This window comes from Stegodyphus dumicola, chromosome 3, assembly GCF_044657685.1.
Source record: "Stegodyphus dumicola isolate Sdum_Otavi_A_Nest chromosome 3, ASM4465768v1".
NCBI lineage: Eukaryota > Metazoa > Arthropoda > Arachnida > Araneae > Eresidae > Stegodyphus > Stegodyphus dumicola.
The window spans coordinates 157,808,307-157,835,411 of NC_140770.1; the positions used below are offsets into that span (position 1 = coordinate 157,808,307).

Sequence of the window (27,105 nt, forward strand, 5' to 3'; positions counted from 1 at the left end):
TTACATTTTAATTTTATTTAGAATGCTCTTTTCATTTTCACATTAATTTCTCAATGCTTTAAAAATTTACTGTGTTTATTTAAGTTGTTAGATACAATTATTCTAGCTGTCTATAAAATGACTTTGGCTACTAAAACTACATTGGCTCCGAAGTTGCAATCATGCGCAAAAGACTTTATTTCGAGCAGATTTATTAAAGTATTAACAGTATTATGATTTCATTAGCATTACTTTTATTGACAAATGTTATAATTATGGAACTATTAAATGCTGGTAATTTATTCTCAGCTGTAATGGTTGAATAGGCTGCCTGCTTTTTTTTTTTTTTTTTCATAGTTTTTATCTTGTGTGATGTGAAAACAAATTAGTTTTCCTGTAAAAAGTTCCTTTAGAAAAGCGTCCATTCAAAGGCTTAAGTGCTTTGTCTTGATAAATTATCACCTGCATCTCCATTTCTTTATGCTGCATACACAGCAAAAATTTATTGGATTCCTAAGTCGATATATATTAACAAATTGAATCCTTCGTTTTCTATATTCAACAAGTTTAAGAAAAAAAGAGAGAGGGTCCTGTATTGAGTTAATTCCTAGTGTCAGTGGGTATTTACATGTTTGTTCTACTTTTGATGACAAGTTCCATTATTTATATTTATGCCTCTTTTTTTTTTTTTTTTTTTTTTTTTTTTTTTTTTTTTTTTAGTATTAAGCATTTTAAAGTTTAATTATTAACAAGAAGTAATAGAAATTTGTACTTTTGCTGAAATTCATTTAAATAAAGAGCAAACATTTTTGTAAGGAAAAAAGAGTAATTTGTAAATAAAGAGCAAACATTTTATGAACTTTTTTTTCTTTCATATTTTCTTTAATGTCTTAAATATATTAATTAATAGAAAATTAGGAAAATAGAGAAAAGTAAAATAATTACGCAAATTTGTTTGTAAATGCTACGGAGATACATGAAAAGATAAAAAATACCAGAATCATTTGGTAGGTTTAAATACACTTTAATAAATCAGTGAAATGTTTTGAAAATTTATACATGCCACTTTTGCTCGTATGAGTTCGAAATTGGTATTATTGTTTTTAAAAATATTCTCTACGAAGATCAATACACTTTTGCATGTGTTTGAATCAATTTTCAAAGTACTTTTTCCACTTCGATTGAGGTAACTCCAAAACATGCATTTTGAAATGTGTCAGCCGCTTCTCCACGTGTTGCAAATCCCTGGCCAAGTAAATTATTTTTGATGTGAGAGAATGAAAAAAGTCATCGGTTGCCAAATCAGGGCTGTATGGTGGGTGGCTCATCAATTCAATGTTTTGGCCCATCAAAAATTCCTTTGTTTGAGCCAATGTGTGAGAGCTTCCATTGTTATGATGAAGAATGATTCACCTCTTCTGCTTTTTTTGAATTTCCTTGATGTCTTCTGACAAACAAATGGTGATTTATCGTTCGGAATTGACCGTCCTACATTGCTGTAACGCCACTGTCAGCACTTGACCAGTAATGCTGAAAAGACAGGCAACCATTTTCTTTGATGTGCTTTTTCCGCGAACAACTTTTGTTGAATTTGGCTTGTCTTGGAAGACCCATACGGTCGACTGCTGTTTTGTTTAGGCTCATATGCAATTGATCCATGATTCGTCACCTGTGTAGATGTTATACATAGCCTTTGATGCATATTGAGCATATTTTTCCATTATTTCCTTGCACTAATCGACGTGAGCCTTCTTGTGAGCGTTTTTCAGATTATGCAGGATCCGACACGAATAAATCTTTTTCATGGCCAAATATTCATGTAGTATCTTATGCTTTGTCATACTAATGCACAAAGATACCTCAATCTCATGGTGAGTCACATGACAATCTTGCTTTATCAGTTAACGCACGGCATCAATATTTTCTGGCGCTACAAACGATTTTGAATGACTTTTACGGAATTCTTCCTGGAGCGAATGTTGACCATGATTGAATTTTTTATACCAGTTTTTTACAGTACTATAGTATTGTGCTTTATCACTGTATAAAGAATTAAGTTCAATTGAGCACTCTTGTCTTGATAATCCATGTCAAAAGTTATGAAAAATAATCGCATGAAAGTTTTTACGAGTCAATTCCATTTTTTGCCTGAAATGAATTTTTCAATTTACTATGAACAACACAATTTACACTAAAATGGCAAAGTGTTCTGAAGAAGCTATGGTTAAAAATATCCATCTTTCTATTATAATATATTGCAGTCTCCTAGCAGCACTTACTGTTGCCATGTCTGTTGCCAAATAGCAACTTTCATACAACAGATGTTTATTGGTCATGAGTTGGATTTACTTGGACACAATAGATATGCAAGAGTTATTCAGTTGTGGCTATGTCACTGCTGAGTGAAAACAGTGATGATAACTTCCTTCAATCCTATATCAGAGGGGGCCGCCAAATCGATTAGAAAGTTTATTTTATGTTTCCTTCTTTAATGAACTTTTTTTAAACAAAATATCAAATTTTGGCTCTTCAGATGTGCTATAATCCTTTTAATGATGAACATACAATTGTTAGAAAATCAATAAAATGGACAGAACGATATTTCGTCTGACCATTAGAGGGGGACTTTATAGCAATTTTAGATTCCAGTCAAATTTTCTTGTTATATATCTATAATGAGGTGAAAAATTTAAATACTTCCATAAAGTTTGGTTCTTCATTAGTGAAGCAGGGTTCGTACGGTCCTTAAGAGTCCTTAAAAGTCCTTAGGTTTTTTGGAATCAATTTTTGGTCTTTAAAGTCCTGAATTTTGGCCCAAATCAGCAGCAGGTCCTTAATTTTAATCATCTGAAATTTCTGTCTGTTTTTATGACTGCCATTTTTGAGTGTGAATTAGTATTTTGGAGGAATATTTTTTGGTGATTCACTGACACATATGGTTATCTTTTGATTGGGTTCATGGGTTATAATTTGTTTCCATTTCTAATATAAATGATGAGATACTTGAGTTTCTAAGCAAGAAATGAAACATGAGTATTTTGAAATTCATTTTTCCTAATAAAGAGCTCTTAAACAACGTTTCGCTTTTGGGGATGCAAATTCTTTTATTAAACGGCTCTAAATTTGGCGACTTATCAACATGTTGGCGATTTTAAGATCAATTTCTATAGAAAAATTTTTAGATGATTTTTTTTTAAACATTGTAACATTGACAAATTTCACTAAAGTAATGGTAATATATTGAAATTATATTTTAAAAATAACATTAGAATAAAACATTTTTATTCGCTGTCATATTATAAAGTTTCATTTTGGCAACTTATTTTGCAATATTTTGAATCTGAAAAATAGACAAGATATAATGCTATAAAGCACAATTTAAGAAACAGCTCTTAGCAAAAGCAAAATTAGCTATGTGTTTAATTAAAAATGTCTTCTTTTTAATTTTTTCATAGTAAGAGTTTTTCCCGTGTAATTTTCTCAGAATATGAATCAGTTTTCTCTGTAAAATTAATTTTACACTTTTCCCCTCCTTTTTTTTTTTTCCAAAATATTTCTCGCTTTTTGCTGTTACAGAATTGGTAGGAATAATTTTTCTTTAGCATTTTAGACATTGCAGCTTGGAAAGTTTAGAAGAATTTGAAGGCAAGATTTATAGACCCATGATTCTAGAAGATTTGAGAAATATGTGACAAAATTTAAAATGTCTCCATGGTATCAATATGTAATGGATGTATTTTACATAAAGTTTGCTATGAATTTTTTACTTTTTGGAGAGCGTCTGGAAGAACAATGAAAACATAATATTTGAATGTTTTTACTTCTGATACTAGAAGTCTTTTTCTTAACATTTTATCTTCCCTTTACTTTCTCTACTTTTCCCTAGACACAAGCATAGAAAATATCAAAAGTGCTTCTGATCTTATCACATGGGCAGGCATTATAGAAAGGGATTTTTTTTATTAATAGAGAAATTGAAAACTGACAATTTAAAAAATTCATCTAATATGTCGTAATGCATCATAAACAGAGCTGGCACTAGGTATTTCCCCACCTGATGCAATCTCTGTGGATCTTAAATTTTGCTGCCTAGTGACTAAATTCTGCTTCCAATGTCTGCTCTAAATTTTTAAAGTTTTGCCATTTTTAGATTATATCGTTCGGTGTATCAATAAATTATAAAAATTCTGCCACACCAGCTCTGTAACTGGCCTGCTTTACCATATATATTTCATATTTCTTCTGAATGTTCATATTACTAAAGAAATAAAATTAGCCGTTTTTTCGATACATTCTAAATGCATTTAGTGCTTTTTAGATCGACAGAAATCCTTAATTAAATCCAAAAATTCTAAAATAAAAAAGAAACATGTTGAAGAAAGAATCTGAATGCGTAAAGAAAGAATGCATAATTCAAAGATATGTGCAGTTATTATTATGTAAGTTACCCAATTGTTTATGATTTCAGCCTTTACTATAATTCTCCATTTCTATTTCCTCATATGATAGTTACTGAGCCAGATTAAATTAAAATTAAATTGTATAATCTTTGACCACTAGTTCACATATTTAGTTTGAATTTGACTGTTTTTGTTTAATTACGTCACCGTGAGCTGTAAATGATTTTATTAGCATCAGAACATGCCTTTATGTTCTAAGTTGTTTTTAAATAAGAGGCTTATTTAAACCTTTGTCTGATATTGTAATTACTTTCAGATGTAGCAATAATTGTCTAATTGGTTTTGTACTATTTAACTTTTACCAGATCAAGTAAACGCTCATATGTACATTGTGGAGAGGTTGACAAGTTAGGAGCTAAAGCACGCAGAAACTAGTGAAAGCCTTGGTTTGCATATTGCGACAAATTTTTAATTGTTAGAAAATATGCTTAAAGAGAAGGAAATCGATATAAACTAGCCAAAATGTTTGGAAAGGCTTCAAATTAAAATGACGGATAAATATTTTGTTGAGTGTTGTTGTTACAAAACATAATATATGTACATAAACATAATATATGTACATAATATCCTAATATTGTTTAAGAATCAATGTCATAAATTACATGTATTTCAAACTGTGAAATTTTATTAGATTTTGATTTTAATAGGGCTTTTTAAACAATATTGTTAAAAAAAAATAAAATTTAATAGTGGCAATGTAAATCCATAGTGACTAAAGTTATCTAACTACCTAATTTAATTATTTATAGTTGCTTACCCTTAAAAATTATCTCTACATATTAAAGCGAGTTATTGCCTTTCATTAATACTCATTGTGGTCACAAGATAAAACACAAAAATGTAAAAATTCAAGTAAAACTTATTCTTTGTATCCAGTGAGACTTAAAATAATACAAAACAACTTATCACCTCTGGTGCTTTAATGGCATACTGGAACCTTAAAGTATATTAACTGGGTTACAACCCCTGGAACTCTACATGAAGCTACGACAGTAACTGCATCAAACAGAGCCTGGCTAAATTTCAACACTTGCCAACCGTGCCTACATGAGGCCTTTCTGGTTAGTTGTAATCAGCAGGTCTCTCTCTAGACAAGCAGCAGCAGTGACAACATTCAGTCTTTTGTTATGAATCATGCTGATTATGATCTTACTTCTCATTTTAATCTATGCCATTTGACATAAAAATCTACCTGCTACTTACTAAACCTCTAGACTGACCAAGTGTGTGACAAAATGAGACATAAAAATAAATCAACATAAAGCTAACTGTTATTAAAACGTAAATGTCACTTATCTTCTTTCAAGTATGTCCAACTATTATAAGTGTAAAATATTAAATGCTACATGATAAATTGCATAAAGTTTATTTTATTCTCAAAAAATTAATCATTGTGTTAATTAATGTTTAGTAATAATGCATACTACTTAAAGATCTATTTTATTTTTAGAATGGTATTACAAAAGTGAAATTCAGGCATAGATAATATTTTTGATTGAATTTAGTCAGTTCTCATTTGCTCATAGGTCCTTAATTTTTTTCATTAATGTTCCTTAAAAGTACTTAATTTCCATGTGCAGAAATGTGTACGAACCCTGTGAAGCAGACGGGGGCCACCAGGCCCCAATTAAATTAAGTCAGGCCCTGCACAAGGCGTGAGTATGTATATGAAATGTATTATCTCATAGATGTCTATTGTGTTAGCAGAAATACCCTGAGCATTTGCAAAATATGAAGGGGAAAAGTCTTCCAAGTTTTCTTGTATTTCAATGTAAAATTTGGTGCAGTTGCATTATTTACTGATTATGAATTTTTAAAATGTTTCACAGATTTTTGAATAACTCTGTATTTTCCCATCTGATAGTCATTTATCATATTCACTGTACTTTAATAATAATGAATGAGAAAATGCATCTTTTATGTCTTCTTTTTTTTTTTTTTTTTTTTTTTTTTTTTCTTTTTTTAAGGACTGGATATACTTTGATGACTGGAACAAACAAATGATTATGATGGCCAACAAACATGATGGATCAGGGTTGCATGCGTTAATTACTACCGATGATAGAGCTATGGATATGAAGGTCTTTGCTCCTAGCCTTCAGAAAGGTAATAATTAAAGTTTTTTTAAAGCAATATTTGGAAAAGATGGAAAATGGTACTAAATTATTATTAAATACTTACATAATTAAAGTTGTTCTCTTGTGACATTCATTATTTTTCAAATGCCTTATAAATTGCTCTTTGAAAATAAGACAAAACATTGTAGCAGCTTTCAATTTTCCTAAGGTTTTACTTGGATTGACATCTGTTATTAACTCAAAATCATGGTTAATCAGAGGGTATTTATGAAAAATGTAAAAAAGAATATCCATAGTATAATTAGGTAAAGAAAAATTACCCGCGTTCTTGAGCAGTTTAATAAAATATGAAATCGATAACTAAACAAATTCTAAATTAGGACTTCCAGATGCCCATATTCGGTGGAGGATTACATTATTCAAAATTTGATAGCTCCAGGTACCGTTGTTTTATGACCGTGCGAGAAACATACATACATTTATGCAGATTCTTCATTATGCAATTTCTTTAAATATAACATGTAGCAATAATATTTGTTGGCAACAACTGAAAAAGTGAAATGGACATTTGAAGTTTTCTACACAAAATGCCAAAACGAAATTAATATTCCTTCTGGGCTAACAATGAAATTTCTAACAAAATAAGCAAACATGCCGGTATCCCTTTAACATAAAGAGCCGTGACTCCTAGTTTGTTTACATCAATAAATCTATCAAAATGAGGAGCACAGAAAAGAAACTGATGCTCATACATCTAGGTCAAAAGCCACATGACTTAACCGATGTGAAAACTGTTACCATTTAGCACCATCTACTGGCATTTAAAAATTCAAAAATATCATTCTGTTTTCAAGTTACGTGTCCGAGACACTGGGCTAAAGAGATTGATTATAGCTCTTCCCATGTAAGTGATGCTGGTCTGATAAGAGTGGAAGTGTTGTGTTGTGCCTATGTGATGTTGGTCCTGAATGGGTTAAAGGAGGGGAAAAAATCCATGAATACTTTAAAAGTTTTCAGAACTTTGTGGTAAAAAGTGAAGGGGAAAAATATGTGAGTAAATATGGAAATAAATGGCTTTAAAGAACAATATGTATAAGAAAACTTGAGTTTAAACTCGCATAAAATTGTCAGAATGCTTTGATTTTTGCTGTTCAGTCTTTATAAGTTCCAAATTGCATAATGAATAAATTATGTATTGTTGAGAATGAAAAACAACTTCCAGATATTTGGACATCATCTGCTGTTACTGTTATTATCCCAAGCACTTTTCTTTTTCTTTTTTGTCTTTCCTGTAACTCTTTTCTTATTTTTCTCATTTATAGTTTAAAATTTTTTTCCTTCATTGTGTAATGAACCTTTTGTGTGTGTGAGAGCGAGAGAGGCTTTCTTAATTTACACTCAGGTCATCAGAAGTTGTCTGTAGATGCATTTTCTATATTTATTTATTAATATATTAAACTTTACTTTGAAATATCTTTTCCCCTTTTTACTGAAAAATGTCTCATAATGGGAAGTAATATGATTTTCTATAATGTAATATGAAATCCCATACTGATAATAAGAAATAGTATGAATCTTCTTTATTTTTCATAAATTCTAAACAAATTGTTAGAATCATTTATTGCTGTGAAAGTTAATTTGTTTCACGTTCAGTCAGAGCGAATAATGAAAGTTAAAGCTAGATGTTTATAGTTGCCTTATTTTATATATTTTTCTCATAGTCCTCACGGCAACTCGTCAGTTTCATTAGCTAGAACTTAAAGCAGAGTATCAAAAATGTAGAAACTATATTGAAGAAAGTCGTTACTCTCCACAGACTATATTCACCATAAAATTGCCCTTATATTATTACAGAAAGAGAAATGATGCTAGATACAAATATTACCAGTGGAAAGTGAGAGCTTATTACTAAGCATGGCATTTTCTATTAAGTAAGTCAGATAAAGCAGTCAGCCTTCTTGCAGAGAAGGGAAATTTTGGTAAGAAAATTCTGGGTTACATGGGAGACATAAATTGCATTATTAAGAATAAAGCTTATAAAGTATTTGCTGTTTTTTGGAGAATCACGTAACTGTGTTTGAAATTTCATAGTACAGCATTTTCTAAGTAAGGAAGCTGTCTGCCATTTTATTGGCTCTGAGTTCGAACCCTGAAAAAGATGGAATGTCTGTAAATTTATAATATCTGTGTGGCATGGGTAGTTTAAAATATTCAAATGGGGGACCAAGCTGGACAACGTGATACTTTCACCAATAAAATGTCCAAGGCCTTTGCTAACTTCCATCTTGCAATGAATTTTTGTTGATATAACATCTTCATTATTTAAAATATGTGTCACAGATTGTTGCTTTAATATCCTGCATGTTGGGCCTTCTTTGCATTGATTATGTTTTCCTCTTCAGTTATGCTGCATACAGTATAATAGAAATTTTTAATGAAGTGAAATAATCTCTCATTTGAGCATTTAATTAAATATAAAAAAACTTTCTTCCATAATTTTAAGTATTAATTTTTTTTAAAGCTCTGCTTTGATTAATTTATCATTGTTTTTACTTAAAGTGTGTTGAAAAGGGTAACCTAATGATTTATATACTATAAAATTATATTTTTAAATATATATTTGTTTTTTATAAATTATGAATTAGTTCTTTTTGTTTCTTATTGGTTTATATAAATTATGTCTAGTTCCTTTTTATTGATATGCATATTCGTGTCAAGGAGGTTTCTGTAGACAAGGGTTTCTAAAATGAATTGGTTTCTAAATTAATTTTTCTGAAAAATTATTTTTTTCAAAATTTAATTATTTTTTAAAAAGTTTAATTTAATACTAGACTTTACATTGCTAATTTCTTTAAAAACTTCATTGATATTTTCCTTTTAGAACTTTAATTTTTAATTGCTAATTTCTAAAGGTACCACTTTATTGGTATTTCTTTTTGGACATTCTTCACTCTTTACTTTTGGTTTTGACTTTTACCCTTGCTCATCAACATTATTATAAATTTACAGACATTCCATCTTTTTCAGGGTTCGAACTCAGAGCCAATAAAATGGCATGACGAAACATGAATTGAATGATTGAAGAGTTGGGTTTGGAGGCAACTTCCCCTTGATAAGTCTGTCTCCTGCCTGCTCAACAGACATTCACTTATGCATTTTTAAAAAGTTTTTAAATTAATTTTAATTTGCTAAATTGGTGAATTTATTTTCATTGTTTGGTTTTGCACTTGATTTACTTATGCTATCTGAATTTAAATGATATTGTAGATTAGTTCTAAAATTAAATCTTTTATATGTTTGCACATTTTTTTAAAAAGTATTTTAACTTTAAATTTGCTATTTTACGTATATACATGTTTGTTAAAATTTAAATTTGTTTAAATTTAAATTCCATTCCTTGCAGCAATGGTGCAAAGAATTAATTAAATTTGTATTTAAATTAAATTTATTCTTTTGAAACAACTTTATATTTCTTTATATACTTTTAGGTTCAAATGCTTGTAGTGGTCCCACGAATGGTAACTGCAGCCATTTTTGTGTACCGTATCCTAATGGTAATCATGTCTGTCTTTGCCCTGACTGGGCTGTAAAGACTAAACTAAGCAATGGATCTGAAATTTGTTCTTGTTACAATGGGAGTGTAATGTTACAAAATGGAACTTGCAGTCAGAACAGTAAGTATTTTTACATTTCTGTTAAAAATTAGTTTATCAGTTTGTGTTACAGAAAAATAATGTAAGAAATAATGAAATGTAGCAATTCTAACTATTATAAATTTTCCATAATTATTACTGATTTTTACCTTTTACTATGGAATTATGTATGTGGAAAAAAATTGCTACAAAAAATCAAATTTGGTAAGTTGCATATTGAAACTGTAAACACGTGCATAGATTCTGGTGTGTATTTTTATTAAAAACTGTTCTGATGAATTTACCACGTTGCTTTCAAAAAGACAAAGAATTCTTCAAAAATGCAAAGTTTTAGTAAAGAATGGCCATGCTTACTGGCTATAAAATTTTCAGAAAATCATGCATTTTGTGTGCAATTGTAGTTTTTCTGCCTCTAGTAGCAGCTGTGACAGTTGCAGGTATCATGTACTGCAAGACAAACAGCACAATGATGTGAAAATAAGATAACTTCAAAGGCAGTATCAGTGTTTCCATAAAAAAAATTTTCAACAATTGGTTATAAACACAGCATTTATTTTCATCATTTCTGGTGAGACATATTATTTCAAATGCATGTGCTGACTTTGTGAATTCTTATTTTGAATTAACATTTCCCGATTCTGCCATAGCCAAAAAAATTGCTTTTAGAAAGACTAAAGCACATAGCAAATTCTACAAGAAAAGATATTACTAGATAGGATTTAAGTGTATATCTTAATTAGACTGCTAAATTATTGGATATACTAGATCAGCAAAAAGGATTAAAGTACATAGCAAATTCTAGGAGAAAGAATCCTGTTCAGGTGTTGCAGATTGCTCTGTTGGCCTCAGCTACTGTTGGTAATTCAAGTTGTAATAGAGTTCTGTAAAATTCCAGTGTTTGTTGTTTCATACTGCAGTTGAATTCAAGTCCAAATATACTTATCACTATTGTCATTGCTGGAATACACTGGCAATTCTGGAGAAGGAATTTTTAATGTCTTGAACAATGATTTTACTCTGAAGTATATACCTTGGGGAGACTGTGTTGCCTTCACTTGCAATATTCATAAATCGAGATTCTAAATTTTAGATATTTGGGCAACACTCATAATTTTAATACATGTGCTTATTTCATCTTTGCCATTTTAACAGTTGAACGGATTGTACAATTAACCTTTTGCCGAAAACTGAATCATAGTGACATCTGGCTATGAATATATCGTTAGATGGATCAATTTTCACCTGCTAGAAACATCTGATTCTACATATAGTGAACTATTTCTGTCTCCCATTATTGACATGTATTCTATCCAACCATGCCACTCTAAGCTTTATGTTCATAATGTCTCTTCATATATAAACTTGCCATTTTGGGAATTTGAATTTCATGCATGCATTATTCTCTTCAAATTAAAAAATAAGGAAAAGAAAGATACAGGAAACATTGCTTTTGTGATGGTTGGTACTGAAAATGATTGCATTTCAGCTGATTATGTGTCAACAACTTATTTCAGTTGCACAACAGCAACAATTCTAGTTTTCTTAGCAACATTTATGAACAAAGTGCTGTAGCATCATTTTTTTCATGAATGTTTTTGAAATAACAAAACAAATTGTTAAAACATAACAACTTTTATACTATATAAATTAATACTGTTTTAATATGTTTTTATCATAGCCCCCACGAACTTTCGCATTTCTGAATTATGTCGTAATAAAAAGTTTGCGTTCCCTAGTTTAGGACACTTTCTTCCAATGAAAATTTTTATTTTTCTATTTCAGAGTTCCTTAACATTAAGTCACTGCTAGAAAATCATGCATGTAAACTTTATTGTCCAGCCTTCAGTAATACCCTTCCATTTTTTTGTTTCTATTATATTTCTTCTACAAGAAACTCCCAAAATACATGTTCTCCAGATGAAATTTGTTTTGAATGGTAAGATTTGTTAAACCTACAGTTTTTAAGGCCAGTATTGATGATATATCAATTTTTAATGTTGATTTTCAGTGAAGAAAAAACCAGAAAGATGATTCTCACCTGATGATTGTTGCTTTGGAATTCTTACTTTCCAAAAAGGAAACTTACATTTTCCCAGATAGGTTTATTTTATTCCATTATAAGGGAATTTTACAAAGCAAGCTATGACTACATTCTCAAGAAAATGCTCATCAACATTATTGACAATGAATTTCTGAAGCATCCAGAACTGATGGATGTTTATGTGAAAAGGAGAAAGTTTGATTTTCTTCCAGATCAGCACATCATTCTTGAAAAACCTGCCTAATGATGCTGATCAACTTGAAACTGAATTTGCAACTTAGCAGTTTATGATTTTGCTGCACAGTTAGTGTGGCAAGAGTATACCTCTACCAATTATGAAATTCTGATGTCCAATTAAGAAATTCTGATTTTCTGACCAATTATAAAATTCTGATGCCCTGCCTGCTTGTACCTGTACCAGTATCTGAAGTTCTTGGTGCAGTTCGAACTGATAAAGCATGGCACAATATCTTGAGATTGCAAGACAAAACTCCATTGCGCAGATTTGGAAAGTTCAGCAAAGTAATATTTTGAATGCAGTTCTTGTGCAGAAAGTGAAGTCATTTACTTACAACAGTGTTTGCCATTAGAATAATTTAGCCATGAAGAGTTGGCTGCAACAAAGTTGACTTGGCAGGGCAGAGACAATGATGTGGGGGGAAATGTATCTTATTTTTTTATTTTTAAAATGTACGGAATTATTATTTATGTGCCTTTATGTGATGTAACATCCAGTGTATGCTGTTGAATCCCATCCTTCCAAGCTTGGAATACTTGAGTGTCATGACATAAATTCAGTTAAATATTATGATAGCTCTCCTCAAAGGCTGGCATCTCTAGAACTTACTTAATGTTGCAATTCAAAATATAAGAAGGAAGAATAGTTATAATGTTGAATAAATTTCCTCCATTCTCTATAGATACATATCCCTAAAAGGGCATTTTTCTGGACTATTCTTTTCTTTGATTTAGCTGTGAAGTAACACTAGTGTCATTTATGACATTTAGCTCGTGAGTTTTGAAATATAAGAATCCAGGGAAATGGGCTAGCTGCATGGGCATTTTTGCAGTTTTTCCCTTACGTAACATGCATACAAGCCAGTTTACCTTAGAAAGTTCTCCACAAAGGCATCCCTCTCTTTAGGCAGATAGCACTAGTGTGCTTTGCCATTATAAACTAAACCAAAACCAGTCTTTGAAATACTATATGTGTACATTAATGAAAAATGATATATTGATGGAAAATTTTTTAAATGCCTAAATATGTGTTTATTCTTCATGTTTGCTTAATTGGTTTGTACATTGATTTGCTTAATATGAAAATATATACACATCTTTAATTATATTTTAAGAATTTAAAATTGATCTGTAATAACTAGCTGTATTTGTAGAAAATAATAAGAAGATAATTAATGAAGGAATACTAAAAAAATAACACTCAGTGAGTGATTTTTAATTATTATTATTTATTTATTTTTATTTTATTTTATTTTATTTATTTTTTTTTTATTTATATTTTTTTCCCTTGCGTTCAGTATGTCACTAATGTGTAACCAGTCATTTTGTGCATGTTTGGGTTTGTTAATTTGTTCATCCGTCCATCACAAATTAAAGCGTCTTATATTGAGCACTGACATAGAGAAAAGCAAAATTTCTTTTGCATTGACTGGTTTAGATTGCTGTTGTCATTATATGCCTTTTAAAATTGTTGTATGGATTGTATATAAATTCTGACATCTCTCTTTTTTTCCTGCCTGAATTTGCAGTGTGAACTTCTACAGATTTCAGAATTTAGTAAATAGTAAAGCTGTGTAAAATGCTATAGTATAAATTATTCTTTAATTTTTCTAGCATCTGTATCTTGCAAAGAAGATGAGTTTGCGTGTCATAATAATATATGTATTAGCAGAAGCAAGCTGTGTGATGGTGTCAATGATTGTGGTGACTACAGTGATGAAGGAAGAGACTGCGGTAAGGAATTATCTTTGGCTTGAAAAATCTATTTTAAGATGCACAGTGATTTAAAAATTACATGAGCTGAAAAGTGTAAACTTTCCAATTTTTTCAAAAATCTCTAAGAACTAAATTTTTAAAAACATTTGATAAACAAACCATTTCATAAAAAAAAAAAAAAAAAAAGTAAATAAATGTGGGACAAAATTTATAAAATTTTATTTCCAAAACATTTTTATGGGTAGTTAGTCATGAAATTCAAAGTTACAGTGGTTCAGTATTCTATTTAATGTTAATTCTGCATAATTTTCCATGCAAATAGGGTTCAGGGAAAAGGAACTATTTCCTTTTCAGAGATCATGTCTATATATTTTGAAGGTAAGCAATTATGTATATGTCCATGTATGCCTAATAGACCCTGGTTGAATATATTAGCTAACGTTAAACAGTATCTCTCTAATTTAGCAATATCAGTACCATATCAACTTACCTATCTCTTTGACTATGTACACTGTGCAAAAAATGGGGGGACCATTCTATAGCTCTCGTTCTATTGGGCTGATTGATGAAATTCAAACTGCATTTTTCATGTCTTGAAAGTGTGACTTAGGATATATATTTGAATTATATATAGCATTGTTCTAACTTAGGTATTTTGACACAAAATAGGACTTTTTCTGAAATGGCATGCCTATTTTTTTTCCATATTTTGATTCTACGACTCAAATTATGCCAGACTCGTAAGTTTTGTAAAAATTGCGTGAGTAGTTTTTAAAAAATTAGCTCTCAAAATTTTAGCTCCTCAATGCTAATTGAGTTTGGTATATATTTATTAATCTCTCTTTTTTTATTAAACTTATTTGATTCTTCCTCTCACATTTCGAAATTCAGGTAGATTCCAAATAAAATTCACCCATTTTTTATGATTTATTTTTAAATTTGTATTTTTAAATAATTTTTATAAATGTTAAAAAAAATCTGAATTATAACCTATAAAATTTTTACAATCACCTTAAAGTAGATGTATTTCTAAGCATACCTGCAAAAAATTAGAGCTTTTTATTCAAAATTTACAAAGAATATACGTGAATTTATATATTGACACGTTTTGAAATTTGGCTTATTTGTTGAAAGCGATAATAATGAAAATTTGGTAATGCACTTTGTTAAAAATTATTTGAAATTAGAAACAATTTGACTTTTTTTCCGCTCATCCACAATGTAAAAAGGTAGGAATGGTATGACTTTTCTTCTGTTCCTGCACAATGGAAGGGAAACGAAAATAGGTTGCTATATATTAAGAAGTTTGCCAAGTGAATTATTTTTGGCTCAAACTGACAAAATTATGGCAAGTTACATTATTGAATTTCTCCATAAATTTCACACCAAATTTTACAAAATTTAATATTTAGGCATAATTTGAGTTGTAGAATCAAAATATGGAAAAAAAATTGGTATGTTATTTCAGAAAAATTCCCATTTTATGACAAAATACCTGTATTAGAATTTTTTAAAAATCTAATACAGTCAAAAGTCTTTAATCCGGACTCGTCGGGACTTTGGTGATTCCGGATTATCGATTTTTCTGGACTATAGATCATCAGTTTAAATCTGGTAAGATGGCATGCAGAAATTATACAATTAAAAATATGAAATTGTAATTTATGAAATAAAGAGCAATTGTGATCTAAAGGATATAAAAATTTACAAAAAAAAAAAAAAAAGCTGAATATTTATTTTTTTACTTTATTAAACATTTCTTTCAACGCGTGCATGCGTAAAGCATACATTACGCATAGTCAAAATTAGAAAATTGCAACCAGAAAACTATTTATGCGTATTCATGATATTTATAATGATGAGGAAATTGATTTAAATCATATCGGAGTACATCGAGATGAAACACTACATTTAGTAAGGAATTGTAAGCCGAATAAAATAAAAACATCTGCCATGAAGATAAGGATAGTGCTGACAGATCAACTTCCAGTTCATTGCGCGCCGCGACGTCTCACCCCCCACACACACACACACACACATACACAGAGCAGCGTGAAATTGATAAACAGATTTCGGAATGGTTAGAGAAACAAATCACTTCTCTGTCACTTTCTTCATGCCTTTATCCATTTTTTGCAGCAGTTCCACTTTTTGTTTAATGGACATCGAAACGTGCTTTTGCTTTGTAGATCCTTTGGCAGCTCCAGAATTGGAAATTCTATTTGACATAATTGAAACTTCAAGCTTACTTTTATAAAATTGCTCTAACAGTCTGCAAAAAATAATAAGCCGGATCCAATTCGAAGATTAAGGAACAACGCAATCTGCAACATTAACTGAATTAGATAATTTTAGCTTAGCTTATACTGTCCGTTATATGCTAAACGTGCATGCATAAACGTATTATGCGCATGCATAAAGCTGTTACTCACATGTGTAAATGCATATGTGCATTGGGTTTACGCATGCGCAGAAAGTTTGTAGCTTTGAGGTCCGGATTATAGATCATTCCGGATTATGGATGTCCGGATTAAAGATCATTCCGGATTATGGATGTCCAGATTAAAGACTTTTGACTGTATATACCATAAGTCGCTCTTTTGAGACATGAAAAACACCTTGAATTCTGTCAATTGACCCAGTGGAACGGAAGATATAGAGCTGTCCCCTTTTTTATTTTTTTGCGTAGTATACCTCTTAACTATTCATTTATTCTTCAGTCTGTTCATATAAATGTGCAGCTAATTGTCTGCCTATCTGTCTGTGTAATTATGCATCCCTACTACTAGGAAGTTCTAGCTGAAATCTCCGAGACTCGGAGGACAAGACGACACTATATAGCATTGTTTTGATAATCCAGTTCAGTGTAGTTTTTGATAATCCATTTACACTTTACTGGAGCATTCATACTCCAGTTCGAACACATGTAATCCATTATAAATATATTGCTCTTTTCTGGCACCACTGTGAGATTTTCATTGTATTTTGGGTTCACTGCATAATTGACATAGATGCGATGTGCACATTTTCAGAAATCATAAGTACATTGTACAGGACAGTACTTTGTTTACAGTACAAACAAATAAACAGGTATAGTTACATAAGGTTAAAGTAATTATTATGCTAGCTTGCAGCATAACATACATAAGCATTATTTATGACATCCACTTTCTGATGTCTGTTCCGGCTTGGTATCTCGTGGGATAGAGGCAAAAGTGCACATCATTTAGGCTAAAGTGCGCATGCATGGTGTTCATAAAATCTTGACAGTGTAGGTAGTGTCCTGATTCATCTCTTTGGTTTCTCCATTAAAATTAGGACAGAGATAGGCAGTCCTAAATTGTCATTTGTAGGACTTAGCCATGATGAATATGATTGATATGAATAAGTCAGACAACAAAATGAACAATGTAGTATGTGTAATAAAACATGCAAAGGAATGCATATTATTCAGTTTGACATAGCCTAGAAAGAAGAAAAACAATCTGGGTATCTTGTATTTTCAAATAATTGAATAGTTGAAGTTCTATTGAATTTAATCTATTTCAATTTTTCTTATATGTAATTTAGATACTACTTGTGATTCTGGTAAATTCAAATGCAAGAATGGGCAGTGTATTCATGCAACATTCAGGTGTGACTTTGATGATGACTGTGGGGATGGATCAGATGAGCTCAGTTGCGGTAAGTGAAATCATACGAATGATAGTTTTGGCATTTTGCATGCTTTGCTGTTAGTTCTTCTTCTGTTTTTTATTCTTATGGTGAGTGCATTTTTAATGTATTTTATGTTATATATGATTTACCTAATTAATTAAAAGTTTACATAATTTTTATAAATACATGTCATTTAATCAATGATGACATGCTAATTTGTAAGAAACAGTTCAGTGTAGTACTTTTCAAAATCTCAAAAGTTGATGATTTCCAAAAATATTAAGGTAGTATTCCTAACATTTCTGCTTTCAGTTTTGATACCTGGGTATTAGCTGGCACTCACCATCAAAAGTATCATGCATAACTCTGCTTCCCAGGAAGTGTTACAGCTAAGCCTAGAAACTCATCTGATTTCTTCTAGAAAGATAAGATTTTTTTTGGGGGGGGGGTTCACTTCCCTTTTTAACTAAACAAGACAAGGGTAGGAATAGTTTGTTATTATTATTACTATTATTTCACTATTAGCTTTAAGACCAATGGAAGCAAGTGCATATTTGCATTGCATTATCTTTTTGGTAACCCTTTTCAAACAGAAACTTCTTGGAACAATATTTGTTTGCCTTGTGTTAATTTTTATAGTACTGGGGGTCATACATTTACTAAATTTGCTAACAAACAAAAGAAACCCATTTTTTTCCAAGCATGTGGTTTTTTGCTCATCACTTACTTGCCTTTTTATTTAACATAATTCATATAAGAGCAAAAAGCAAGCTGTAGTGATCCACTTCTAAAATGTATTCAAAATCACATTAGATCCTTGGACATACCTATGCGTCATGTTAGAGAATAAAGAACACCACTTTCTACAAAAATATCTTCTTACTAATCCCTCTGATCTAAGTCAAATCAGATCTGTAAGTTCATTCACCTTCATAACTTCCAACATGTATGTAGGTCTCTTCAACAAGTCTTCATGCATCAATGCAACACAACTAAGTAGATGTTACACAGTAGCTTCAAGTCTTTTACATTTCATGTAAGTTGGAAAAGTTTTAGTACCCAAAAGTCTGAGAGTCCTAAAATGTCTTAGTGTCCTAAAATGTGAGAGTCCTAAAAAAAAAGTCAATTGAGCCAGAGCCGTTTGGTCCTTCCTGTCACCCTTGAAACCAATAGCAGTACCAGGACCTGTACTATGATACCATGAGTGTGTCAGTAGCTATCTCCAAGAATTGTTAATTAAAAACCTTTCTTCTTAAGTATACTAGGTTGTATGATGACTGTGGACTGTGTACTTCTTGAGTATACTAGTTCGAGGCAGGTCAAAAGTTTAGCATAAACCTGAGGTGTGGAAGTATCCTCCTTTGCTTGTCTGTCAGCTGTAGTATTATATTTTAGATTTACATGAGATGGTATCCATTGTAATTGGAGGACAGAAGATTCAGACAAGGTCTTGAGTTTTTCAATAACTTAAGTTCCAAGTTCAAGTCTCTAATATTTCTCCACTTTTCTAGGTATTGAATTATACTTTGGCTGTTTGTAAGGATCCAACTTTCCCCAAATAAAATCCAGATAAACACAGTCCAAAGATTGGCAATCAATTCACAGCTGGAAGTGGAACAGAAATTGGTATTTCTACACTTGTGAGATATTTCTCCCATTCCAAATTTAAGAAAAGCTCTTCCACCAGTATATCCATGTTCATTCTTACTGCCATCTGTATACGCTGTAGAACTGCCTCAACAGGGTATTCTATTAATCACTTCCAGAGCAACCTGTCATATGTATTCAGTATGTTGAGAGGACTTATTAGTCAATAACTCTGTATGAAAAAGCACACCAGCCGATGAGTTCGTAGGGAATGTGATATATTTTAAAGAATTAAACTCATCAGAAGACTGCAATACATCCAGTTTCTTGGCATCACTGAGGGGACTATCCCTTTCTAATCTTTGAATATTTTGCCAATCATTCAAAAAGATTGCATTACGATGTTGATCACAATAACTTAGGAGTTTGATAAAGTATTTAGTAAGATTAGGGATACTAACCAGCTGCAAAGGTTGCAAATCAGCCTCGTAAAGAACGATTTCAGTTAGAGTGCTGTTGCAAAGTCGTGTAATAAGGTATACTACTGTCAGTTGTACCCTTTCAGTATTTGAAGATTTGTAGCTGAGGCAACATTATAGATTTGAAAACCATATTCAAGAATCAGTCTTATAAGGCAGATATAAGTTGTCCTTAGGGTTTTGGCTTCCATTCCCCAGTTGCGTCCAGAAATAAATTTCAAAATATTCTCTCTTTCAGCCCTAGATATCAGTAGGTCAATGTGCTTATTGCTTGTTATTTCAACAAGTCAAGGACAAAACCAAGATATTTAGGATTCCTCTCACACTGTAAGAGGTGACCATGAAGCAAAATTTTTAGACAAAAATATACAGTGCAAAGTCTGTAATCCGGATTCGTCGGGGCTTCTGCGATTCCGGATTAGGGGTTTTTTCGGATTATAGATGATCAATTTAAATCTGGTAAGATGGCATGCAAAAATTATACAATTAAAAATATGAAACCATAATTTATGAAATAAAGAGTTATTATTATCTAAAGGGTATCAAAATTTACAAAAAAAAAAAAAAAAAAAAAGCTTAATATTTATTTGTTTACCATATTAAACATTTCTTTCAATGTAAGTTGTTTAAGTTGCTTCGTTTTTTGTGCTAATACTTTCTCATTAATTCTATAAACATACATAATTTGTTGTTCAGTTACAAAGTTCCACTGTTCAAGTCTTGTAATTGCTGTGTCGAGAATACCCACTAACTTGTCAGTCGAATTTTTTTTCATTTTCAATAACCTTTCCGTCACTTTCTATTCGAAGCACGCATTGGTAAACGCTTTACGCGCATGCATAGCGGATGTGCATTAAACGCACATGCGTAATTTGTGGCTTTGAGGTCTGGCTTATAGATCATTCCGGATAATGGACGTCTGGATTACGGACTTTGTACTGTACTTTCATTTATACTAAGAATTCGGATTATAGATCATTCCGGATAATGGACGTCTGGATTACAGACTTTGTACTGTACTTTCATTTACACTAAGAATTTGCATGCAGCACGGAACAGTGCTTGCCCAGTGGCAAGATAGAATTACATGAGAAGCTTTGTGAGTACTACATTCTGTTGAACAAGCTAGAAACCTATTTCCAACATATTCCTCCATCTGAATGTCTTGGGAGGTAAATTCACATATTTATTAAACACAGTACAAGCATAATAGTACAGTGTAAAATATTTTAAACGAATATGAGATATTACAATATAGAAATATAAAATTATTCTTACCAAAATGCTGTAACAGATTTGAAATACAAATTATCTGAAAAGGTAGCATTTCATACATACAGCAGTAAAGACATGCTAAAAGATAATACTAAACCTAGGGAAAAAATCAAATCAGTACAGGGTATTCAAACAAGCATACAACATTTCACAGATCATATTACTGGTTTCACAGTTCAACCACTAGTCATAGAAATAGTTTAGATTGCAACCTTTTGGAACGCATTATCCAGATGAAGTCTGTACAGTCCTTGTACTGGTCGTAGAAATTCAGAAGTCTCTGTTTTTATGAGGGCAAGTCTTATTTGCCCATTACAACCAGGTATCAGTTTTATCATATGTACCAGGCTCCAAAATGCATGTTTCTTGTTGCTGTCTTCCAGTGGAACAATTTCACCCACTTCAAGAAATTTAACCATAGAGTTTGACATAATTGTGCTAGATTATTATCTATACAGAATCTTACTGTGAGTTGTTCTTTCATTTTTTGTAGATACTCAGCTCATTTACTCAGTTTTTCTTTATCTGCCATTTCAATATTAGGTACTTCTGATCTAGAAATCTTCTGCAAAAACATCTCCGGAGTTAATAAAGATACATCTTCAATGTCTTCGGACATGTAGGTAGGTGGCCTGATATTAATCACTCTATCACAATCGTGCAGAACTGTAAGCAGTTCCTTATAATCCAGGGCAGCCCGACCTAGGACTTTTCTCAGAATCTGTTTCACCTTTTGAAAACTAAACACTACCCCCAACTGCCCCGCCAGGTGCAGAGGCAGGATTAAATTTCCACTGAATTCTTTGTTCAGTGGCTTTTGAACTCAGACTTTCCCAATAAAATGCATATAGAAGGCTCTCTGGCCCTTTAAAATTACTCCCAGTGTCTTGAGTATATTCACAGTGGAAATCAAATTAGATACATGCACATTAGAGAGTAAAGAATACCATCGTCTACAAAACTGTACTTTTATTTATAAATAGAATTTGCATGCAGCATAGAACTTACAAATCCTAGCTTCCATTCAAAACATACTTTTGTTTCACACAGGTAGCACATGTGCAGTGACAAGATAGAATTACAAAAGAGGCTTAGCAAGTACTGCTATCTATTAAACAAATTAGAAACCTATTTCCAACACAAGCTACAGAGAATAACAATCTGTCTGATGTGACTGCCAAAGAATACCCACTAAAATTTGATTTTTTGTTTAGTGTCATAAATGTTTTTCATTGCTAAATTCATTAGTTTTAGATTATGTTTGGTGCCTCATTAGATAACAACTGATATCCAGGTACCACATTTTTTTATGCTGTGTCTTCCAGTACATTTGCTTTATTATTCCAATATATGATATAACAAATAATATATGATAGTATTTAATGTCTGTAAAAAATAAAATATTTTAAAGTGGCATGATAATACAAGGTAACTAAAAAAGTTCTTACTTTTTTGGACAGCCAGAAAGAAAAAGTCATAAAACAAATAATACTCACTGCAAATCCTCAAAGTAATCACCGTCAGCATCCAGTGCCTTTTGCCAATGAGTGGCTAACTGTGCAATGCCATGAGTACAAGCCTACTGTGATCATTTGGCCCACTAGCAGGAGCTCATAGTGCACCATTTGGCAATTAGTCCATCATATACTGAGCATGATCTTGCATGGGTAGAGAGAAGGTCTCACAGTGTAAGGCATAGGGTCCCGTGGTGACAACCAATGTCTGGAATGCCTGGTTGTGTCATACTGTACCCACTTTTCATCGCTGGTGAGTACTCAATCAAGTATGGATGCATTGCGGTGCAGAGTAAGCAATGACAAACAGGCAGCGACATGCTGTTACTCGTTTGCATCGGACAGTGAGGGGGGTACCCATTTGCTCAGCTTGTATGCCTTTCCTGTGCAGTGCAAATGGAGTCTGATCATTTTATCAGGTACCTGGAAGTGTGCAGGAAGCTCATCACATGTTTGGCTACTGTCACTCTCTATGGCTGCTCTCAATGCCTCATTGTCCAGCGCTTGTGGCTGATCATTGTGTGGTGCATCACTAAGAGACTTATCCCCTGACCTGAACTTCTGGAAATATTGCCTAGTGGTTCGTTTGTTAATGGCATAATCCCCAAAGGCCTGGCAAATTCGCCGACTTGATTCTGCTGCTGACAAGCCCACTTTAAAATCATACCGCAAACTACTCCAAACCAGCACCTTTGATGCATCCATTTCAATCAGTTGCTGTGAAGAGCTTGCATTATTTATTGAACAGTAATAACAATGCAGAATATGTTAGTTATCTTGATTGTACAAATGTAACTAAAATGTTTCTGAACAGATTTCATAAGTATAAGGAATTATAAGACCAATTCATCCCCTTGCTATTTTTACAGAGAAGCTTTCCGTCATAAATAATTTTTCTCTATAATTCAAAAATTATGCAGAATAATTTTGCTGTTATAATTTGCATAATTTTGCTGTTATAAAACTTACTAAGTGTTTGAAATTCTAGATTATCCAACCTGTACAGCTAGTGAATTCACATGCAATAATGGCCGTTGTATAAGAAAGGAGTACGTATGTGATCTGGATGATGATTGTCGGGATGATTCCGATGAGGCTGATTGTAAAAGTAACTAAATTGTGTTCTTTACTTAAACAGTGTTGAAATATTAAATCTTCAGTATATACTTAGACAGTGTTAAAATATTATATATCACTTCTAAATTAATATTCAGAAGTTTCATGTTTGTTTTTCTTTATTCTGAACTTTCTTAAATTTGTAGATCCTGAGAAAGTATGCACAGATAATGAATTTTTCTGTGCTAGTGGAAGGCACTGCATACCTTTGTCCTGGCGATGTGATGGTGATGGTGACTGTAATGATAATTCTGATGAATTACATTGTGTTAATATTACTTGTGAATCATGGCAGTTCAAATGCAAAGCTGGTTCATGTATTTTTGATTCATGGGTATGTGATTCTCAAGATGACTGTGGTGATAATTCTGATGAAGTTAATTGCAGTAAGTGTTTATGCTTCTCAAAGTTTAATATTTTATACTGATTTTGCAACAAAAATTGTTTAATTTGTAGCTCTTCTCATTTTTAAATGTATCATTTTTGTTCTTCTTCCCCCTTCCCAGTTTACAAAATTGTTTTAACTAACCAATATTTTTTAGTGTTTGCTTGGCTGTTTCAGTTTTTCCTCTGTGTCTTGTATTTAGTGTTAAGGAACTTAAGTGTATATCATTTGCATTATTGTGTTGTGATATCACTAATACTTATCTACCAAATCTCCCAGTTTTTAATTTTTGGCATCTACTTATGGAAATGGTTTTTAGCCATAAATTAAATTTATTAAATTTTATTAAATTAATGAAATTTAAATCGTACAAATTTCATTCTCATACAAGTGATTTTCAGCATTTTTTTTATTAAATTTTGTTTCATAATTGTCTTAGCTTATTGTAAACATTTGTGAACTTTATATAAAGTTAATTTAATATATGAATTTTATTTAATATTTAATAAATTAAAATTTTTTAAATTTTATTATGCATCAATATGTGATACATCAATATTTCTCAATCTATAGTTCTCAAAGCCTATCCTTGCAGTCTTTCTAGGTTTCCAAAAAGTTAACAAAATTAATCAAGATTTTACATCATTTCTTGTGATTACATTTGGCTAAGTACATGCTCATATCTTTCAGATATATTCTCAAAATTGAATGAATTAAATCTCTGTGTGCAAGGTTTGACTGTTTTCATTGCCCAAAGGGGTTTTAGGGAGCCTTGGTTTTTTTATTAATTATGTAAAACAGAGAAGTGTTTTACCATATTCAGCCTTGGAATCTATTTTAATGGTAATGGATTTTGGTTTTAGGAAAAATATTATGCAATGGCACATGTTTGTGACTTGAAACTCTGAGATCACTGTTTGAAACTGGCTTGTTTTCCAAGGGTTTCGAATTTTGTGATTGGAATTGAAAATTCGTGGAAGTGATTCATAATTGGAATTGAAAACCCTCGGAATTATTTTAGGCAGCTGAAATTGAGTAAGCTAGTTTCAGATTGTGATTTCAAAACCTTGGAATTACAATTTGAAACTGTCTTATTTTCCAATTAACGTATTTTCATGCACTTGTGATCCTTTCCATTGTAATAACTGAAAGTGACAAACTGCAGTGTACTGTGTTTAAAAGCACTTTGATAAGTTAAAGCTTTCCATACTTATTCAGAAATTTCTCAGTTTAAAAGTAAAACAATTACAAAATGAAATTAATCGAAGAACATCAAATTTAGACTATCTAATTAACTAAATATATTTTACATCAGAGTCATATTATAAATAATCAAGTAACATGAACTATGTATTATAAAGCTAATTCAAATCTGTTCAGGGTCCTTTTGCAATTGCTTCTTCGTGCAGCATGGGAAAGTTTCCCAAAATGCCCGGTTTTGGTTCCAAAAAACCTTTCAAATATTTTTTGTATTTTAAGTTTGGCAGCTTTGCTTTTGAGCAAACTTCACATTATTTGCAAAGAATTCAGATTGCTGTGTAATGTGTTGAAGCAGTTTAATTCATTGTCATTGGAAATTGTGAGGTATAAACAGAAACCAAAACAAAATTGTAGAAAAATTTATTCAACTTTTTCACATGGTCTATAATTCATTGTCTTCGGAAATTGCGAGGAATAAATAGAGACCAAAACAAAATTGAAGGAAAATTTATTCAACCTTTTTCACATGGTCTGTAGAGTCTAATTTTTTATGAAGCCATTTAGTCAAATATTCAAACAGCAATGAACAGAACAATATATCAACAGGGTATGTTATTTCCCACTCCGTTTTAAGGTGCAAACTGTAAATCTCCTTAATAAAGTAAAATTTTTTTAGCCTTCTTTAATGTAGCAAATGCATGATAAGTCCCAGTCTCCAGGAAAAAGTTAAGAAATAATTTTAGAGTTATGCATTTTAATTTCATTATGAAGCTTAAATCAATATGTATATTATAATTTATAATTCTCTTTAAACTGTTTTTGAGGCTTTCTTATCTATTTGTATGTATGTGTTATAGTAATGGGAATGAACAGGAAAAGTCCTCGAAGGTTGCATCCTAAGGTGTAATACTTAAGAGAATTTGCTGAAATAACGTAATCAACAGATATTAATGAAACCCATTTTGTCTACAAAATGCAACAATATGTGTGTTAACAGAATCTGTATATGAAAAATAAAAATTAAAAAAAAATTAGGTAATTATTTTCATTAGTAAGCCCCAGACCATGCTCTAAGTACAGAAATGTTTAAGTATACAGTGGTGGCCAAAATTGTGGACACTTTTGGAAATTTTTATCTTTTTGAACTTTGTAAGCTTATAGAAAATGTTACGTTTTGCAAAATGCAAACTTATATATATCATTTTTAAGAGAATTTATTACTTAATTCAATACAAAACACAAAATTCAATTATTTGCAATGCAAAAAAGTTATATGTACTTTAATATAAATAAAAAACACAGTTATGAAGTGGTTTGTAATGTCTAGCTTTCCTGGCCAATCACTGTTCTTGTTCTGAGAACCAATCAAATGTTAGTAACTGCCAGTAGAAGCTGACATCATGTTTACACTTGAAACAATTCATTATTTTGCTTTGTTCTGTAGAAGAAGGACCTGTTTCTTATACACTGCAATTACAAGTAGGAATTTTTGTAAAAATTTTTAATATTTAGTCAAGAAGCAATGACATCAAATAAAAGAGTAGATTGGACACCTAAAAAGAGAGGTAATATTATTGTGTTACGAGAAAGTGGTTTTTCCTATGCTGAAATTGCAAGACAGCTGGGTGGTTCAGTGACTACATCCGGAGTCTGAAAGTTTTGTTTACAATATCAGGAGACTTCAATAAAAAACAAAGAAGGAAAAGGCTGAAAAAGGTGCACCACATC

General features: G+C 31.4%; 1 protein-coding gene across 1 annotated transcript in view; it reads left to right on the top strand.

Annotated features, from left to right (window-relative positions):
- The window catches only part of LOC118195509 (sortilin-related receptor-like), a 195,337-nt gene that overhangs the window by 83,411 nt on the left and 84,821 nt on the right, over positions 1–27,105 (top strand). The window contains exons 19-24 of the mRNA XM_085813545.1: positions 6,407–6,545; positions 10,006–10,191; positions 14,063–14,182; positions 17,735–17,848; positions 23,665–23,784; positions 23,939–24,178. Of these exons, the coding sequence (XP_085669671.1) occupies positions 6,407–6,545; positions 10,006–10,191; positions 14,063–14,182; positions 17,735–17,848; positions 23,665–23,784; positions 23,939–24,178 (919 nt within the window). The remainder of the gene's footprint in view (positions 1–6,406; positions 6,546–10,005; positions 10,192–14,062; positions 14,183–17,734; positions 17,849–23,664; positions 23,785–23,938; positions 24,179–27,105) is intronic.